This window comes from Symphodus melops (genome assembly GCF_947650265.1).
Source record: "Symphodus melops genome assembly, chromosome: 3".
Classification (NCBI taxonomy): domain Eukaryota; kingdom Metazoa; phylum Chordata; class Actinopteri; order Labriformes; family Labridae; genus Symphodus; species Symphodus melops.
Genome location: NC_136693.1, coordinates 5,169,888 through 5,191,479, shown reverse-complemented (window position 1 = coordinate 5,191,479; position 21,592 = coordinate 5,169,888). Strand labels below are relative to the sequence as shown.

Genomic DNA, 21,592 nt, shown 5'->3' with positions numbered 1-21,592 from the left:
TGTTTATCAGGGTGAGAGGGAGAACACACAACTGACAAAACCACTGACCATTTCATTTCCTCACCTTGAGCTTTACAGAACCATCGATTTACAATCCAAACTATTTATTTCCCTTTAAAGTTTAAGTGTGATGCCAACATTAATAACACTGTGCTGATGCTGAACAGGGCGTGACTGCAGCCTGACAGGATGTGAATAGATTGGGCTCCTTTGGCAAAACATTGAAGTGAAACTCCTGATTCCTTTTCAATGAGGTTGTCTCACTGCATTGTTGTAACAGTAATACTGAAATAATAAGCAACTATAATAAAGGTGTGTAAGTCAGTTGGCTGCAGTTTCATATTATCAAACACGATCAACATATGTGAGATAAATCAATAATACAATGTTATACAATCAGAAAAAGATTTCAGCCTTCCTCATTAGAAGACGAGGAGGCAGAAGAACAGAGAAACCTGGGACCAAAGTTTGATTTGTCACTGAGTAACACGTATGGTAAACTGCTTCTACATAATGTTTTTTCTGCTCAATAAATGAATCCTGGAGTGAGGCCACATAAAAGGGATGAATGTTAAAAAGATCCGGCTTCAGCATCACGAGGTTATAAATCATTTAAACACCGTCACAAAAAAGTCAAACTGTCACTTTCAGCAGCTGGATTGAGAATGACCTGCAAGTTAAATTCAGGTTGGATGCAAGTACAACGTCCATGTGATATGAATGATTCAAAGACATCCTGTCGGCGTTATGACAGACTCACATGCACAATTAAAGAGCAGATTTTAAATGTTTCATATGTTGAATGTGAAGAGGTCACGGCTTTTGTTGTAAACATCATCACCTTAAATGTCATTTCAGTTATTCATGTATGTGCCATGATGCCCCCATATGGCATATATGTGGATAGTATTTGTAAACTGATGGATTAGATCAAGTGGATATTTCTGTTCAACCTAATTGAATCCGACATCATTTCTTGATTCCCCAACTTTACTTCTATGAGGCTGACATTTTTAAGTTTTTGTCAAAATTAACTGCACGACATAATTGCTGCAAAATTGGATTCAACTTTCTGTGAATGCCCCTGATTGAATGATTGGGAGTAGGGTGAACACTTTATAGCTTGTCATTTTCAATAAAACAAATGTCAGTATTGTGCCTTATTTTATAATGATACACTCAAACCATTTAGTTTAGAAACTATTCTCGCATGGCAAATATTGATTGTTGTTATTGCCTGTTTAAAAAGCTGGAAACGTTTATAGAAATAAGTAACATAATAGCACTGACACTTTGAGCATGTAAGCATGTTATAAGCATCGTACAAAGCTAAGCTAACATGTTGAATATGCTTAACACTGTGTGCTACACCTAGACAATCAACATGTCCTTTTAGAGGGCAGCACTGATTCAGAGGCTAGTTTGAAGATTTTCACAGCTGCGTACTTTATCCACCGAGTTAAAACATCCTACATCCCAGCTTAGTGTTTTGTCTTTCAGCTCAATCATCATCTGCATATAAAAACTAAACAATAGCAGCAAATGTCGAGGTTCTTCCGATTGCTTCGTAAATATAAGTTTGGACTCTCAGATTAGCATCTTAACAGGGCTGTGAGAGAAAGGCTGTGTTATCACACACTTGCCTCCAGTGTGCAAAAGAAAAATAAATTAACATTCCCAGTCTAATGTAGGACACCTCCATTTGAATATTTCATGCTGTATGCCCAAGAAAAAAAAAATGGTCCTGCTTTACGACTCACTAATTTGATTAGAGGCGCTACATTATTAACAAAATGTGTTGGAAATGATTCTCGGGAATATATGTATTAGTGATATCAGGAATAGTTCTTCATCACACACTTTGGTAATATTCCCAGAAGAGAGCTTCTGTCTTTAACTGTAAAGACATATGGATGGTCTTCTTATCGCTAGGAAGCCTTTGGTTTCTTTTTTAGTCCAACCATCATCTCACCATCAACCCTTACATTTACTCATCACTGTGTCAGCGCTCAGGTTCTTCTTCTTCCTGTCTTATTATTACGGACAATTGTGGGATTGGAAAGGCAACAGAGACAAGCCTTAAGAAGAGCAGCACTGCAATATTCTTGTAATTCAATTCCGCAATAGTTCTTCAGGGTGTGATATTCTAAATATATTACTGAAGATATTTTCTCTGTGAAATGAAAAATTATCTTAATATTTTTACACTCAAAACCTCTCAAACTCAGAATTGAAAGTAACCACAGCAAGCCATGAAATCCTGCAAACAAAGCAACACCAAAACAAAACCAGGGAGAATGCAGCCTCATCCCGAGGAGGCAGGAAAAGACATTAACGCAGAAACAACAAAGACAGAAAAACAAACACCCAGAACCAGATTTACCCTGGCTGGATCATAGAAGAGCGGGGCAAGACTCCCCCTCAGCTGCTGCAGGACTGGAATGGCAGTAACAAATTATGTGCCAGAAAGTGGGGCCCCCCTGCCAGGGCCGAATGCATTAACCATGCTGTTTAGACTCCATAAAATAGTCCACTTCTATCCTTGGGGGAAATGTGGGGTTCATGCTGGGACAATGCTGAGATTCACTAGTTTGAATCAGAGACAAGGAGCTCAGGTTTTCTTCAAGGAGACTACAAAACAAAAGGATTTTCTCATATGGAAATAATATGGAAATGCAATTTGATAGATGGACGACCACACTTGTTTTTAGTGCAAAGAGTGCAAAACAGCCAGCACACATACACAGCAACAGCACCACCAGTGAATCCTGATTAGGGGAACTATGGGGGGGCTTGATTGTTTCAAGCAGTTCTAAACAATTGTTTTAATAAAAAGTAAAATAACTGGAGGAAAATGAGAACCTGCAATCTGCAGATTATAAACACAATTCAAAGGCATCCAAAACAAAAAAAATACACAACAGCCCCTAACAATCACACACAAGGTCAGTAAACATGCACAGAAGGCATTTGTGAAAAAATAGAACACTTATTCAGCAGTGGGCAGGAACACCTGTAGCACAGGTACAGGGCCGATGGAAGTTACTATGGAAGTTGAACCTATAGGCCTATTTAGAATACATTTATAATATATATATTTAAATATTTTTTTTAAGATGAAGATTCACCACGTCAGTGTTTTACACTTCTTCAGTCAACACAGCCAGGGCCACACACAGACATCAGTTCTCAGAGGAATATATGCACAATTAATTAAACTTCACAATAACACTTTAACAATGCAACAGGTTTGATCAGCTGGCATCAACCTGAGTCACTGCACCTACATTTATGTCACGCACGACTCTATCAGCTCCTAAATCCTTTTACGCGCAGCGCAAAGAAATAATGTCAGACAATCTAAACACATTATTGAATAGCTCTCCACAGTCACTACGCAAACATATGCACAAAATCACACTTTTTTCTCCATCTCCAACCTTTTTACGCAAGCCACAAGGAAACAATCCAAACCAGTTATACGTTATTAAACAGTTCTCCAAATCCAATACGCACAGAACTCACGATCAAAGTAACACTCTCAATCCCCACCACCTTGCAAAAATACGATAGTGTGACATTAAACTGCATATATGAAAGTGCGCGGCGGCACCATGATCTTACTTTGAGCTGCGGACAGGGTGCCCTGGTTACAGGTGTCCAAATGTCCAGGTGCGCTCTGGGGTCTCTAATGAGGGGACGAATGTCCAGAGAGTTCATGATGTCTGTGTTGGCATACATCAATTAATGGTTTGTGAGTCTTTTCTGGGTCATCATGGTGCTGCGTAGCCTACCCATGTCTTCAAGGCTGAGACAGTGCGCTCAGATGAGGCCACAGAGATTGACGTAACTCAATCAGTTTTTCTGTCTCTGAAAACATGGATCTTATTTGTTACTGGAGCTTAGTCCAACATGATGCTACATCTTGAACTGTGCCACTTGTAGACCGAGCGAGCGGGGAACCTTTTCACTTTACTCTGCGTCTGCAACCACGAGCCGGCCTTACGCTGACAACGTAACTTCCGTGAACTTGTGTTGATTAAGCCTAAAAATAATTAAATCAAAATCAAGAAATACATGTAATTGCCTACGCGTGTCAAAATATTTTCCCATTCATAAAGGAATAGCAAAATGGAAAATGGAATTTAGAAATTGTGTAAAAATATTTTCTAATATATATTTTTTTTTTAAATAGAAAAACCGCCACTAGATAGATAGATAGATAGATAGATAGATACTTTATTGATCCCGAGGGAAATTCAAGGCATCCAGTAGCAGTATACAGACAGGCAGGACACAAGACATTAGTTACAATACACACCCGCTGTCCCCCCTCCCCTCTGTATACAAAATCCCCCAAACAAGATATAGCAGCCCCTATGTGACTAAGAATAAACATAATTATATGTTAAACCTGTTCAGTTAGCATTAGCAGTTAGACTTAAAACTAATATAGCATAATGTACATAACCTGTGAGGAGAGAAAAACATGTGTTGGTTAAAAGAGACCTGTAAACAGTTAAAGAGCCTTAGAAACAAAGTGCTGACCTTTAGAAACTAGTTACATGTGCATGTACAGAGGTGTTTGGGCTTATGCCAGAGGTGTGAGTACAGTGTGAGTACAGTCGTTAAACAGTCAATGCAGGAATGTAAATTGGCTCACCAACTTAAAGGAGCGGTGATTTGCATTAAGTGTCCTAGACAATATGGTGAAACCAGGAGTGGTTAGGGTAATTATCGTTAAGTACCCAACTATTGAGGGCAGATTAGCATTAAGTGTTGAAGACAATAGAGTGAAACTTAACCTAATTAGGGTGATCATGTCAACCCTTACAGATGTAGCATAACACAACAGTAGGATGAAACCAGACATGATTAGGGTGATTATCTTTAAAGTGACCAGTGCTCAGTAAAGTGACTATCAATATGCATTACAGTGTCCAACTGGGGGCTGACTCTGAGGTCAGCAGTGCAGATGAGGAATGAGAAAAAAGTGAAAAAAGAGTCCAGGGATCCCCGTGCGCTTCTTCCTTGCTGTGACAGTGAAGTGTTATACAGTCTTATTGCCAGGGGGACGAAAGAGTTCTTGAGTCTGTCCGTGGAGCACGACTGTGACAGCAGTCTTTCGCTGAACATGCTCCTCTGCCCGGTGAAGGTGCTGTGCAGAGGGTGGTGTGTGTTGTCCATGATGGAGAGCATTTTGTCCAGAGACCTCCTCTCTACCACTGTCACCAGTGAGTCCAGCTCTGTGCCCACCACAGAGCCGGCCCTCCTCACCAGTCTGTCCAGGCGTGCTGCGTCCCTCTTCTTGCAGCTTCCTCCCCAGCACACCACGGCGTAGAAGAGGACGCTGGACACCACAGACTGGTAGAACATCTGCAGCAGCTTTTTGCAGATGTTGAAGGACCCCAGCCTTCTCAGGAAGTACAGACGGCTCTGTCCCTTCCTGCAGGTAGTGTCCATGTTAGGCGACCAGTCCAGCTTGTCATCCAGCTGCAGCCCCAGGTACCCGTAGGTCCTGACCACCTCCACGTCGACCCCGCCGATGGAAACAGGTTCAAGATGTGGTTTCTTCCTTCGGAAGTCCACCACCATCTCCTTGGTCTTGGAGGTGTTTAGCTGCAGATGGTTGGCACTGCACCATGTCACAAAGTCCTCGATCAGGCTCCTGTACTCCTCCTCCTGTCCATCCCTGACACAAGCAACTATCGCAGTGTCGTCCGAGTATTTCTGCATGTGGCAGAGCTCAGAGTTATACTGGAAGTCCGAGGTGTACAGGGTGAACAGGACGGGGGAGAGCACGGTCCCCTGTGGTGCTCCGGTGCTGCTGACCACAGTGTCAGATGTGCAGTCCTTCAGTCTGACGTACTGTGGTCTCTCTGTGAGGTAGTCCGTGATCCACCTCACCAGGTGCGAGTCCACCCTCATCTCGGTCAGCTTGTCTCTCAGTAGGAGGGGATGGATGGTGTCGAAAGCGCTTGAGAAATCAAAGAACATGATTCTCATCACGCTGCTCCCTTTGTCCAGATGAGAGTAAGCCCTGTGTAGAAGATAGAGGATAGCATCGTCCACGCCCACCTTTGCCTGGTATGCAAACTGCAGGGGATCCTGTGCGTGTTGTACCTGGGGTCTGAGGTGTTGGAGCAGCAGCCGTTCGAAGGTCTTCATAACGTGGGATGTCAGAGCGATTGGTCTGAAGTCGCCTGGCTCACTGGGGTTCTTCTTCTTGGGGACAGGGGTGAGGCACGAGGTCTTCCAGAGCACAGGAACCTTCCCGAGCCGCAGGCTCATGTTGAAGATGTGCTGAAGTGGCTCCCCCAGCTCAGCAGAGCAGGCCTTTAGCATCCTGGGACACACCTTGTCTGGGCCTGCTGCCTTCCTGGGGCGGAGTCTCTTCAGCTCCTTGCTCACCTGGTCTCTGGTGATGGTGGGGGGGAGGGGGGATGGATTGTCACTGGAGGTTGTATCTGTTCTGGTGGAGGTGTTGGGGGGAGTGAGAGGGGGGGAGGGGGTGTGTAGAGGGGGGGAGGGGGTGTGTAGAGGGGTGCTGGGGGGACAGGCACTGGCTGCAGCGACGGGGCTGTCGAACCTGTTAAAAAACAAGTTGAGCTGGTTTGCTCTCTCGGGGTCCCCGTCTTCTGCGTTGTTGTTTTTCTTTTTGCAGCCTGTGATGGTCTTCATGCCCTCCCAGACCTCTCTCATGCTGTTCTGCTGCAGCTTCTGTTCTACCTTCCTTCTGTACTCCTCCTTTGCCTCTCGGAGTCTGACCTTGAGTTCCCCCTGCACCCGCTTCAGCTCTGCCTGGTCTCCCTCCTTGAATGCCCTTTTCTTCCTGTTAAGGATCTCCTTGACATCGCTGGTGATCCAGGGCTTGTTATTCGGGAAGCAGCGCACAGTTTTAGTGGGAACCACAACGTCCATGCAGAAGTTCATGTAGTCAGTTGTGCAGTGTGTGACCCCCTCAATGTCATCACCATGGGTCTCTTGTAGGGCACTCCAGTCAGTGGTCTCAAAACAGTCTCTGAGGGCCTCCTCTGCCTCAGGAGACCACTTTCTGAAGGTGCGTGTGGTAATCGGTTGTCTCTGGATCATAGTTTTGTACTGTGGCTTGAGTAGGACCAGGTTGTGGTCGGACTTACCCAGAGGTGGTAACGGGGTGGCAGTGTAGGCGTCCTTCACGTTTGCATACAGGAGGTCTATTGTCCTGTTCTTCCTGGTGGGACAGCTTACAAACTGGTGAAAGTCCGGTAGTGTGGAGTTCAAAATAACATGGTTAAAGTCCCCTGAGATGGCGATGAAAGCATCCGGGTGCAGCGTTTGTAGTCTTGAGGTGGTCGCGTGGATGACGTCACACGCAGTTTCGGCGTGTGCCCGGGGAGGAATGTAAACACAGAGCACGATCACGTGAGAGAATTCCCTCGGCATGTAGTAAGGACGGAGACCCACCGCCAGCAGCTCGATGTCTTTGCTGCACGTTGCCTCCTTCACAGTAACATGTCCATGGTGGCACCATCTGTTATTAATAAACAGCGCGAGTCCTCCTCCTTTCTGTTTGCCGCTGCGTTTCGTGTCTCTGTCCGCTCTCACTGTAGTAAAGCCCGGTAGATCCACGTTAGCGTCTGGGGTGTTTTGAGTCAGCCAGGTTTCTGTGAGGCACATTAAACTGCACTCTCTAAATGTCCGGTTGTTCCTCACGAGAGCAGCCAGCTCGTCTGTCTTGTTGGTTAGACAGTTTACGTTCCCCATAACTATCACCGGAACCGAGGGCTTGTACCTCCATCGCTTAGCCGCGAGCTTAGCCCTTACCAGAGCCCCGGCCCGACAGCCTCTGTACCGCCGCCTCAGCTCCTCTGGTATCGGGTGAACTAGGGAGTGTTTTAAAATATTTCTAGTCCCTAGGCCAGCCCACAGATTGTAATTATACTACACATCTTTCTCTTGTATTGACTATACTGCTATCTGATCTATAAAGGTCTTAATTTTTTTATGTGCCTTCATTGCATTATTGTTGTTTAGTAGTGTTGTTTAGTTATATACTGTTACTTTTAAATGTATTCATAGACCTGGATATATCTGCTGTGCCTGTGCTACCTTTGTCTAAAATCTCCTTGTTTTTTTAATTTTCCTGTAGGCCACCAGCATTCATGTAGTCAAATTCTTTTGATGCGCTTACAAATTTGGCCAATAATACGTATTCTGATTAATATTTTGAAACAGAAATCACTGAGAAGATCTGGAGTTTCAGCTTCTTTCTTTCTTTCTTTTTTGAATTGAATTGACTTTATTGTCCCCTTGGGAAAATTCTTTTCCACAGTACCACTTACTGTCCATACAGACAAGTCCCACCAGAGAACATACATGTACAAAACACAGAATATAACACAGAGTAAGACAAGAAGACCACTAACAAATAGCACAATGTGTGTATCACTCTTCCACTGGAAAAAATGGATTCCTTAAGTGAGAGAGAGCAGCTCCTCTTCCATGGGGCCGCCATCTTCCATGTTTTCTACTGTAGCAAAGATCACTAGTTCCCCACAGGTTTCCTCCTTATTATTTTACTGCACCTCACTTCAGAACACTTCCTGGTTTCTCCCTCCTCCCTGATTGCATGTGGATGCACTCTGTCACTAATTAGTTCAATTGCATTCACCTGTTCACGGCTTATTTAAGATGGCACTCCTCATCACTCACGTTTGGATCTTCACATGAGGTGGCAGTTCAGAACTGGTAAGGTATTCTTTTTCCTCATTACTGTTTTTAGTTATCTAGTCTACTTTAATTTTGCTTAAGTACTTTATTTCCTTTTATAAGAAATTCTAAGTTGAACAGTCCTGTTTTAATTATTCTAATATTGTTTTATTTTGTCTTTCAGAGCTGCACTAACATTTCATGTGTGTTTTTTCTCCTGTGGTCATTATTATTTAATGAAATAAACCCCTTTGAACCTGCTACGGTCTCCAACTCATGCATTCTGGCAGATGCCCATGGTGACAGCCCTCTCCCCCTGAACCCCCTACAAAACACTACAATAGCCCAAAACACCTTATAGAGAACACTTTATTGCATTAATCTGACCAGATTTACTACAGTGTATATTCTTGTTCACTACTGCAAGGGTAGACTTTTAAATTGTTCTCACTGCTTCTTTAGGTTATGTTTATCACTTTTCAAAAGATTCCAGCAAAGCGCTTTAATGGCACAACAAACACATTAACCTTGCAAGAAACTGAACAGACATAAGACTTTATCTAGAGAACGTATAATAATAGATTTTAAATTCAAACAAAATATATTATAGCATTCAGTGTCAAGGAGTTTTACAGCCAAACATTCCCCGTGGGATCAATAAAGTAGGCTACTTCTTTTTCCGATTCTGATTTCAAAATTCAGACATCAAAGGCTCCATCGGTGGTCGGATCACTCAGGTGGGCCCTCTGGCTCTTGTTTAGATGGGTTTGAAGATGTGAGATGGAGCTGGGATCCTGACCATGCTGCTGCCGCAAAAAAAAGCTCTCAGTGAAGACAGTCAATCCGCCAAATCAGAGCTAGCATGTCACACCTGTGTGGACTCAGTCGATAACTGAACGTCAAACAGTTTATTTGCTTCTGCCTCCAAGCTGCTCCAGTGAAGCTGCTGCTCTGTCTAATCAGTACATTGTGGTTGTACTGGACTTTTCCCAGAGGGGGTTCTACACGGTCGATCTTGCTTTCCTCCTTTTCAGTAAAAATAACAAAAAAACAACACATATACAAACATACAAATATACATAAAAATGTTTACAATGTTTGGAGTTATTTGAGGAAGTTTCTAAATTGTTTCATCTTGTATCCAGTTTGAAAAAGAAACACCCTTCCCTGTTACTATTGTCTTCTTCCTCTCTTACAGTTTTTTTCATGAGACCAGGAAAAAAAAAGTCCTGATCTCAAAATCCGCTCTGGGTTTTATCATAGTATGAGTGGGTGGAAAAGACTCAAAGTCCTGGCTTCAGAGGAAAGTTTCTATTGGCTCTTCTAAATCTTTGAGTACTATTCATCTGAGTTATGATTTCAGTTCACACACAGTTCCTCCAGTAGAAACTCTGTGTTACATTCACCTTGAGATGCTGCCTCTGGAAACTAGAAATACAAAATGATGCTGGAGCAAAACCAAACCTTGTGTGTTTACTCTCCTTTTTTTCCTATACCTTAAATTAAAAAGAAGAAGCTGTTTTTATATATTTTAATGTATAGATGTGCACAGTCCTCTCATAGCGTGCTACCTGTCCTTGGTAAAGCATGACGCCGTGTGCATGTGTATTAACACAATGGATGCTACTAAATTCAGAAAAAAAGCTTACCACACTTCTCTGCAGAGTCTCTCTCATTGAATATTTTTCTATTAACCTTTTTACACTGAAGCAGAAAGATTACACATTATTTCAAGGGAACAAGCTTATTTCATTTTCATATATTCTGTCAAATCATATCTAAAGGTACATCCTGTTTCATTTACCTCAGCTCAGTCTTCATCATGTAATGTAGTGTATCTTCTATGCTTCTCGTGTGGCTGCTTTAATATTCAAAACTTAAAAAAAACAAAACAAGTGCAACGATGAGAAAGGATGCAAACAGTGAAGTGTGAATGTGGAATCTGGCGCACAAGCAGCAGAGGAAAATAAACAAAGGCCTGCATGCCTCAGGATGGTGACAAGAGGACAGAAATAGCTCAGGAGAACTGGCAGAAAACCTCCACTGTCAGGAACTGACCAGTTCGCTTCACACCCACAGCTATTTAAGAGGCAAAAGGCTTAAGTAATTATTACTGAGGTTTGCACAGTCGCCCTGCCAGTTATTCAGTCTGGGCAACCTTTGATATGTTCAACCCAAAGAGCTGCAATCCCTCAATATGACATTTTCTGCAAATGAAAAGAAAAACAAAGACAACATAAATTAATGAGTCGCTAGAAAACAATGTGCCGTTACGCTCGGCGTTTCAGCAGGTCTGGCAGAGAAACAAGAATGGAAAGGCGTGTTCTATACTTGCATGCACTGATTTCCTGACACAAAGAGATGGAGACCTTGCTTTTCACGTCAGTGTCTCGTTTGGTGGTCTAACATTCATTATGACTGTGTGGACAACCAACAGCAAGGCAGTGTTAACAGAGGTGCCGTTTTCATTTGATGAATGAGGACAAAGACAGTCGCGATGGAGGCCAACGACTTGAAAAAGGGTTTTATATGAGCATGAAAGAAGAACATCTGCCTTCAGAATACAAACGGCTGAGACTGAATGGAAAGGCTTTACTCTCATGTCTGTCTGTGTAAAGAGCTACATCAGCTTTGAGAAATATCTGATGGTCTTAAGAACCTGCAATAGTTTAGGTCAAGTAATGATTCAAGAAAGATTTTTATTATTCAAAAATCCATTCATTGATTTTTTTGAACAAATGTCCGTGTCCTCTAAACTATGCCAATAAAGATTCCCCAAACGCTGAGATCACACATTCAAGAAGCTCAGTTTGACTAATAAACACCTGAGAACCAACAAATCACATTAATGAGCTGAAACATACGGTGGCCCTGAAGCTTAAAAAAAAATAGACAAATCACAAAACACAATGAGAAATCACATACCTTTGTCTTGTCTTATCCTTTTTGGGGTTTTGTGATTTGTTGTTGTGCTTTGCACTTCAGGGCCACCGTAGAAACAAGAACATTTTGCTGAAACAAGACGATGACTCAGTACAGATTTAGGTGATGAAATAGTACAATCAATGGTTTTTGGGCTTATATTTTAACACATATTCATGTCCTATTCCTGATTAATGATGTTGTTAATGTTGTGTTTTTTAACTGAGCCGCTCCATGTATAAATGGTGCTCAATAAATAAAGTTGTCTCGCCTTGTCTCACCTCTTTTCAGGAGTGATCTTGAGTTGCTGACCGCCTTTCAGAATAAAGCGACACATTTTATAATTTTCAAGTTTTCAAGGAAACACATGACGTCGCTTAAAAGTAGTTAAGAGTCGTTTGCTTGACATTAATTCCACCATTCATATTCATCTATATAAATTCATATATTCAAACAGGTAAATACATTTTGTGTCATCCTCTTTTCCAAGCAGCTAAGTTCCATATTAATCATTGTGAGGAGTGTTCTTCTGCCACTCAGTTTGGAGCCTGAATGTAAAATGCTGCAGCCTGATGGCCACTTGGAGGACAAGATGACGGCTATCAATCGGACTCTAAAAGACAGTAGGAGTCAGAAACAGACGGGTTAAGGATAAAGGGGAGGACTTTATAAAGTTATAAAGTAGACAGCCAAGCTAGTGGCTCTGTGTAGGCTTCTTCAGGCTCAGTGAGCTAAACGCTCCCAACAGCATGCTCTCACACTCACAGTGAGACTTGTCACTATGAGCTAACGGCAGGTGGTGGTGGTTAGCAGCTGGTGTATTATTTGCTAATCAGCCCCTCCTGGTTCGTAGGTAACAGACACAACTGAGACACGTGTTAACAGTACTAAAGCAAAGTTTATTAGAATAAACAAAGAAAACATCACAAAGACAAAATAGCTATAAATCTATCATCTTCCTCATTTTGTTTTTCATACAGTGTGTTTTCTTCCAGACTTCAATAATAAACTTGAAAAGTGTAAATCAGTGAGACTTTTACTGTGCGTGTGGAGGATCTGCTTATCTTTAAACTGCATTTCACTTTGGGTGAAGAAAATATCTGATGTTCTTTTTTTTTCTTGTTCCTATTTGTAGTCACATTATTCCACACAGACCCAATCACACATACACACAAGCACACACAGCCAGAAACACTCAAACACACCCCGACCAATGTCTTGACTTTGGTCTTTTAGTTGTCCAAACAGGATGCTACGCACTTCGCCAACAGATTTTTCTTTTCTACACGAGGAGGCAGCACTCGTCATGTAGCACCTTCAGGGACTCACAGGATGACAAATCACTGAAGTCTGAAGGACGAACATGCACACACTGTTTATTTATAACTATTTACAAATCTGCAGAAGCCAAACCGTTCCCTCCTTGTTGTGTTTCTCTTCTCTGGACCCTTCTGGAAACTCAGCAGGGGTCCGGATGATGGGGGAGGTTAGTGGATCCTGGTCAGCTCCTCTACTATCTTAATGACCTCGTCCACTGTGGCTTCACGCTTCATGCCGCTGCCGTCATCGATCTGAAATTGAACATCACCAAACAGTAAGACTCCACCACTCGGAGAAAGCAGCCTGAAACAAATCTACGTCACAGGACATGAACCAATAAACAGGTGCAAGTACAGAGAGAGACACTTGTTTTTCATTAAGATGTGTTACCTCCTAGTTTCTTTTATATTTAGTTGATAGAGTAAGACATCAGGGACAGGAAGGAGACACAGGTCGGATTTCAACTTGTGTCTCCCGCTTGAGGGACTATATGGCCTTGATACACAGAGCGCTCACATTAACCACTGCACCACATTCCAGCTGTTTTAAGTTTTCTTTTTTTCCCCCCCTTCAACTCTTGGTATTTTTTACGAGACCTGACCTGTAATGTTTTTGACTGCACAATCTTGTCGGCTTTTCTTTCTTCTTTTGCATTTCAAACAGACTGTTAATTAAACAAAATAAAAAAACCAAGAGAACATCATCCAGTTGGTAGAGTCAGTGGTATCTCAAGGTATCGGAAGGTTGGGGGTTTAATTCCCTGCTCCTGCAGCCATATGTACGATGTATCCTTGGGCAACACAGTTAACTTCAATTAACCCCTCCTGCTTTGTCGGCGGCTGTATGAATGTGCATGGATGAGATTTGTTGTTTCTGAAGTGTAAAAGCGCGTTGAGTCGTCAGATGACTAGAAAAGCTCAAGTCCACTTCCTGACATGAACGAATACTTATCTATTTTTTCAGGTTGAAATGAGGATTTTCTCAATGAAGCAATCAAAAACCAATGTTCACATAATGTTTTTAATTAATGAATATTTAGGGTAATCGTTCTAAGTAAAATGATCAATGATTGACAGTACTGGGTTCTTAGAAATGAGATTCTGCCTCTCCTCTCTGCGTGATGATAAGCTGAGTTACAGTTTGGACAAAGCGGCACATCAGATGGCATCACGTTTAGCTGCAGGGAGCTTTCACAAGTTTCACTTTCTCACTGTTTGCTGATTTTTAACAGAGACAAAGAAGTTAATGCATCAATCAAGAAACCAATCACATTCTGGTTGTTGATTGTTCATTTGTTAGTTGTAGACCTAGTTTTCAGACAATGGACCTACATTTTACAAGAGTACCAGTAAGCAACTATCGCTGCATCATATTTTTCTTTTAAAGGCAACGATCCAGCTTCAGGAGCACTTCAGCCTTAAAAATCATCCCAATATTTTAGACTGTGTTTTATTGGCTTGTCTTGAAGGTAAACAGGGAATAGCCTTTTGTTGATGAGCTAAAGGTGTGATTTAAAAAAAAATTATGAGAGCACAGAGGGAGAGAAAAAGCAGAATGTGCTCACTTATTTATTTGCCAATAGTGATTCAGCCACCTGTTCTGCCATGAAACGTATTCCCAGCTCTCTCTCCGACAGCGAAGGAGCAGCTAATAAAAACGTCTAAAGAGTCTCTTAAGTTCAACGACAGCAGAATCTTCGTTTGCTTCTTTAGCAGATGTTTTTTTTTTTTTTCCCGGGGCAAACAGAATGAGCTTGTTGTTGGAGCTCGGCTCTAATAACAAGCTGTTATTAAACTCACTTTCATATTTGTGTCAATTACAGGTCAACACAAGCTGTGCCAGCAGCCTGGCAAAAAGAGAGGGAGCTGTTGAGCTCGCTTAATGCCTCAGTGCTTAATCTTCTTTTGAGTATGAAGCCATTCAGTGTGTTCACCACGCTGAATAACTCCTTTCATGATTGCAGGATAAAATGAGAATTAACGCCTCACAGTTTTTACAGCTCGGCTGACCATTCAGGCTCCAGTGTTCATCCGTGAGTTTTTCCTAGAGAATGACAATGGGACTGTGGCTCGGATAGAGAATTTCAACAATAAGATGTCACTGCCTTCGAACAGGATAAAAGGCATTAGCAGGCCGAGATTTGTCAGGCGGACGAGGGGAGATCATCGAGTTATTGACCAACAATGACATCATTCACTTGGGTTGATGAGAGGAAAATAAATCAAATGTAAACAAAAAAAACCATTTTAAAATACCATCCAGTCATCACCAACTTATCACTGTTGCAAGAATGGATCAAGGTCACAGGGACTTCAATCTGTTAACAGATTCATATGTAGATGAGCACTGACTCCAGTAGTGCTGACCAATCACATATCAGCAGGCTTGGGCGCACGCAGTCCATATGGAGAGCACGAGCAGGGAGAACACAGTCTGTTGTATTATTATCATCCCAGTTAAAATTGGCAGTCATCTAAAGACCATGCATTTATCTGCATGCAAGTTCATCTTACAATCTGTTCTGGACAAAATCTTTTAACTTGAACAAATAATCCGCTTGAAGCTGTTAATCAGAGTTTAGATTCCCAGGACTTTCTGGAATGTATCAGATGTTTATGGATCTAATAAATCCATTCACCTGGAGTCCAAGTAGACAGTGTGAAAGCAAACCTTGAAGATCTTTCCTTCAAGCGCTCTTACATTAGGATTGCCTTTACAAGCACAGATCGGGCATAATTGACAGAAAAGTAGTTTCCAGGAGATAAGGACTTTCTGGGATCACAAATGAACAGTAATGTTGAACTTTGACCACATTCATCCCCCGTATTGAGTCTCATGAAATATTTGTGCCAAAAATGCCTGAAGATGTCCTTTTCAAACGATTGGGATGGACAGATAGATAAACGGAAAAACTGAAAACATAAAGCCTCTGGCCATGGCTCTCACCGGCAGGGAGGCATTAAAGATTCACAGAAAAAGCCCGACTCCATCTCTTTCAACATATTGCTGATATAGGGTGGCGGTAGCTGGAGACGAGCTCCTACCTGCAGAGTGCTGACGACCTCCTGCATCTTGGCTCGGCCGAGATCCAGGAAGCTCTCAATAAGATCCCCGTCGATGAATCCTGTGGCCTGCTCTGTCTTACGCTCGGTGTGGAAGGACCTCCAGGTGCAGCAGAGTCAAGGAAAATCAATTCAAGGCTGGATTGCATTTAGGCTTCACCATTATATATTTTATCGGAGGCAAAGTTGAAAAATGTACAGAATGATGAGTAGGAAGTCGAATAAAAGCAGGAAGATTCAATCAAGATCGTGTATAGATACCTCTGAACTCACAGAGAACTGGTGGAAAAACTGCAGCTCGCATTTAAAAGCAAATCAAACAAGAACACCATCAAAAAGGACGGGGACTTATCACCCTCATCTCTCAGAGCGATTCTCAAAATGTTTCTCTTTTTTTTATTTAATCGTTAAAAAAACGTTCTTACAATAGTTTAGAACATTGCTAACCCACAAACATGATAAAGGCTACAAAAACGATGAGTCATTACAACAATCGGTAGAACTCCTGTTGAAAACAAATCACTGGAATGAACTTTAGACTGAGGATAGAAACACCTTGAGTCGATATCAACTTTTCTACTTAGAGCTGAAAACAAATCTGTGTGACGTCAGGGTGAGCTGATGTGTGAACGGAGCGTGTAAGCAGAGTGTCCACATCGAGACAGTGAATGTGAGTGCTGTCTTTTTTTGTGTTCTGCGTGTTTTCTAGAAACCTCCTTTTGCATGTGATAGCAACATTCACTCAGAGTTATGGACGTGCAAAACTAACTGACGACCTCGCTAGCAGACAAATCAATTTTTTTGGTGTGTGTTGGTTAAATATATTTAAATTTTTAAATGATGGCCAACAATGCCTCTCAGAGTGCTCAGGCGGTGACACAGCCACCCGCCTAACAGTGGTTAACGGGCGGGTTAATGGGCTTCTCTTCTGGCTCTACTGTCTGGATGTAAACAAGCACACTAAATGGATTAAAGCATCCTGTAGCAGCAGCTTGTCGAGCAGTCTGTTGGTCAAGAAACTGCAGTTTTAGGTAAGCTGTGTCAGGTAAAACTTACTATATAGCAAACAGAGCAATGCCTGGCCACATTCAGCACAGGCATGTGCACATTAAGACGAGTCTGTTTGAATTAACATGTCTGTTTCACCGATCATGAAACTAGTCAGCTAAGATCATTCCTAACTAATCAGTCACAATCATGGAATCAGCCAGAGTTACAAACTGAGTGTTTCCAGTGCTTCTCACAGATAATCTACTAGACTATGTGAAGCACTGATTGTTGTTGATTCATTCATATTCTGTCGATAGTTTTACTTATAAGTATATACACTGATACCAGAGTATCAAAAGAGAGAGTAGCCTCATACAAAGTGTCGGATGTATTAGAGTGCGAGGAAACATCTGCAGAGCCATATAAAGTCACTATAATCACTATGGCACGTCACCCTCTGGGCTTACTGCCCAAAAGACGACCACAGCTGTCAGCCGAGGTCGTCTCCGTCTCTGTGACAGATGGTAATGCACATCTGAATATGAAAAGGATATAAGCTGTGCTCGATCTTGCCCACACTCTTGATGACCTTGTTGAGGCGGTTCTGCAGGTCCAGGAGGAGACTGTACCAGCCCTCGGAAAGGGACGTCACCAGACCTAAACACACAAACACACACACACACGCATCAGTCAACAACACGACTCATTTCTTTGAAGGTGTGATATTCTTAACAGGCTTGCTTCTTTCTGGCAGATGGTTGAATCCTTTCATTTCTCCTCAGTACAAATAAAGGCTGAGGTTTCAGAACAGGATTCAAAATAGAACTCAAAGCACAATAAAATCTCCACCTCTTTATTCTGAGCCTCTGCCACTCAGTCAAGATGCAGTCTATACCCGTGTCTATCTTAACTGAAGTTATAAACAGACAGAAGACTTAATGACGTTTGAGAAAGAGACAATAAGCATGTTTATCAAAATCATTTAGTTGACATCTGTGATTTCATTCAATAAATCCCAGTGAAAAACACGCTGCTTTCACTTCCAGACTTTCCACAGGAGAACAGACGATGAGACGGAGCATTTGAAAGAAAAGGAAGAACATGAGATGAGAGCTGACTTTGGCTTTTGACCACCTCAATCTTATGTGCTCACACAGACATTTGTGTAAACATTCAAGTAAAAACCCTCCAGACGTCCCTAAGATGTTGCCTTTGGGACAAAATACAACAACATGATGCCTTGAGACTTATTTACTGCCAGCAGGGAGGCATTAAGAGCTTCACTAAAAGACCTTTAGCGTGTCTGCAGTCCTTGTCTTGCAAGATTCAATCACATACACTGGGACTCTGGGAGGAAGGAAATAGTATGATTTAAATATTTCAATAATTCAATACCACTCTAAAATGTATTTTAAAGTCATTTCCTCGTAAATTTTAAACGCCACAGAGCCTTAAAGTATTAACATGCTTTATTCTGAGCTAAAAAATGCTATTTCGGTGACAGTGAGTGCATTATTGTGATGCTCGGGGGAAATAACTCGCGCTGGAATCGTCAGTAGACACAAAGAGAGACAAACTTGAACACAACGGGCTGCATGGAGTTGGATCGCAGAGCTCATTTTCCCTGAATATGAACTCCTGAGAGTTTGAAGAGAAAGTGAGATACGAAGTTTGGAAGACAGTAGAGGTGCACAAAAAACACACACAAATGATTTCTTAATAAAGTCATTTCAAATGGCTTCCTCTAATTAAGATGCGTCAGAGAAGAGTGGAGAATATTAGTCCTTCGTTAATTTAAGTTGCCGCGCTCCTGCCCTTTAAAATTCATGACTTAACTATAATTACACAGGAGGCATTACAAAACACAAACTCAAAGACAAATACATATGGTACGTCATTCACACTAAGCACAGAAGCTACAAAAATACAGAGCAATGCAAGATACAAACCCTTAGCAAATGGAACAATGTACAAGAAGACTGGCCCGAGGTGTTTTTATGTTCATCAAATAGGTTTTTTTTTTTGAACTATTCACTTAGAATTTGAATTCATTCAATTTATCTACTTGCTGTTTTTTGTTGTTGTTGAACTCGACCAATTAATGAGACAACGGATATCGGCTGATATCCACTTATCCAGTGACTATGTCTATCTATCTCTACAGATCGAACACAGAAAGATATCGGCTGATTTATCAGCATACTAGTACTGCTATCAGCGACAAAAATCTCATATCGGTCGGGCCATACTTTTTTCTTACTATTTACCAACATTACTTCACATCCTTGTTACAGGCTGCTAAGAAAACATGTCTCCATCCAATGTGTTTCAATTTAATAGAAAAATCAGACGATGAAATAGAGATATCCTTCCCCTTCCACAAAACTGTTTTCAACACTTCACACCAGATCTTCCTGGAGTCATTGTGTTGAGTCTTTCTTGACACTGGAGCCTGTTTAGGTTATGGGTCCCATTCAAAGATTTCTCTGGTACATATAATGTCAAACTATCCTCAGAGGCTCTTTAATGAGGTGTTGAAGTGACACTATGTGCTGTGTGAATACACAGTGTAAATGACTGCTGTGTCAACATGATGTCCTCCCTGTACTTTTCATCATCACTGCCATGCTGATAGTTTGGTCATGACGTGTGAAACTATGATTTCCCTTCTTTTATTCTTTCCTTCTCAAATGGAAACATTAGTTGAGAATAAATGGCTCTGACAAAAGTTTGTGTACTACTTAATTGGCCTGCAGTTTCCTCTCTGCAGGCAGCTGATTATTGGAACAAGTAGACGGGAGAGCTGTCTCTAAGCAGTGATACAGACTCAAAGAGTAAAAGTGATACGAGTGCTTGGGGTAAAATTGGTAATAACTGAAGATCTGTATTTAGTTTGAAATGTTTCAAACATGTTGACAACCTTACTTGGACCTGTTCACAGAGTTTACTGTTCTCATAAAATACAGTATGATTTTTTGATCAAAAGTTAAGGGTCTATGAGAGGGTTATCCAAGGCAACTGAGACAATACTTTAAAAAAATAATGCAGCAGAATTGTTTTTTTTTCTTTTTCTTTAAATGTTATCTTTCACTGCAGGGAACTCCACAAACTGAAGTCTCTTCATCTCTGTTGAATCAAGCTGAAGCCAGAGCTCGGAGAAGTCAGTGGATATTGCAAAACCTTGAAAATAAATCCACTGTTTGTTTGGACACAACTGGAGATAAGGCAGAAAAATATGTTGTTTGCTTGATTGGGGAGAACTAATCCTTCAGGAGACACTTATCCCACAGCGAGAGGAAAAGGGAGGAGTGAAGTTCCTGTAGCCAAGTTAGCTTACCTCAGCTTAGCACAAGGACTGTATATGGCTTTCATAGAGCTGCCTATTTGAACCTGTAAAAATCAAATTTCACTACAACTTTTTACTGACCAGAACAAAAATCCCCTGCTGAAGGCAGCCACGTTGCCGGCTATTTTGCCACTCAGTCGGACAGAGGCGGCACGTCCAAGTTGGAAATAGGTGCAGGTGTTTTTGAACCAAACTGTTCTGGGGACTTTTTAAATGAGAAACCATCCACTAGTGCGTTCACTGAGAACTACACACGATGGGGACTTTTTCTCCATCTGCATTCACACCGACATACCTTCTCGAAAATAGGAGCCTGCAGTGTGGAACCAATAAAGAAAACAAAGAGGGAGGGTTCGAACAGCTCCTAGGACTAAGACGTTCCTGCGGTCCAAATACATACCATCCATTGTCAATAACAAAAACAATTTGAATTGTCTTAAATATATTTTACAGTCCAGCTAGATGTGTCTCCTTATATTCATTTTTTTGTGCTAAGTTAACTGGGAGCTGATTGTAGCCTCAGAGAAAACATAAATCTTTAGATATGGGAGTCATGGCTTAAATTTAACAGCTTTTTATCTAATTCCCAGCAACGAAGCAATAATTGTATTCCAACACTGGAATTTATTGAACACTTGAGGGCATTTTTTTCCTTTTTTTTGTGTTTGCTGAGAAACTGATGAGACACAGCAGCAGTTTTACTTTCAGCAATATTTGTGTGTGTGTGTGTGTTCATGCTTGAGTGAGGGTTAAATTGTCCGTGTGCCTACCAATCATGCCGTTAACGGTGCCAAAGAGCACCGAGCCCTGGGTGGGTGTGGAATTCTCGCCCAGATTCTGCAGCACCAGCGAGCCGTGGCAGAAGACATTCACAAACTCCCCCAGGTGGAAGACCCCCACCTCCTGCAGGTGCTGCCGCTCCTCGTCTGTGGTGGCCGCACTGACCGTGGAGGAGGACGGCGTGGGAGATATAGAAAGAGGGGAGGGGGAGAGATTAAAAACATTGGGGGATAAGAAGGGTCATACAAGAGCAAATAGAAAGATCTGAATCCAGTGTGGAAAAAAAAAAAAAAGATGTCAAAGGCAAATTCAGAAGTGTTTGCAGGTGAGAGTGATCGATTAAGCAAAAGACAAACAAGAGGGCCAGAGATATCAAGAGCGCAGAAAAGGTCAGGCAGTAATAGAGAGGTAATGGAAAAAAGTGTGAGGGAAAGCAGAGAGCACACACGGAAAAGAGGTGAAAAGAGATACAAAAATAAAG

At 41.9% G+C, this 21,592-nt stretch overlaps 1 protein-coding gene across 1 annotated transcript in view; it reads right to left on the bottom strand.

The window, feature by feature from the left end:
- Positions 1–12,491: 12,491 nt before the first annotated feature.
- The window catches only part of ddb1 (damage-specific DNA binding protein 1), a 49,563-nt gene continuing 40,462 nt past the window's right edge, over positions 12,492–21,592 (bottom strand). The window contains exons 24-27 of the mRNA XM_079339078.1: positions 21,102–21,271; positions 17,540–17,642; positions 15,978–16,101; positions 12,492–13,184 (exon numbers count right to left, since the gene is read on the bottom strand). Coding sequence (XP_079195204.1) covers positions 13,101–13,184; positions 15,978–16,101; positions 17,540–17,642; positions 21,102–21,271 — 481 coding nt within the window. The 3' untranslated portion in view covers positions 12,492–13,100. The remainder of the gene's footprint in view (positions 13,185–15,977; positions 16,102–17,539; positions 17,643–21,101; positions 21,272–21,592) is intronic.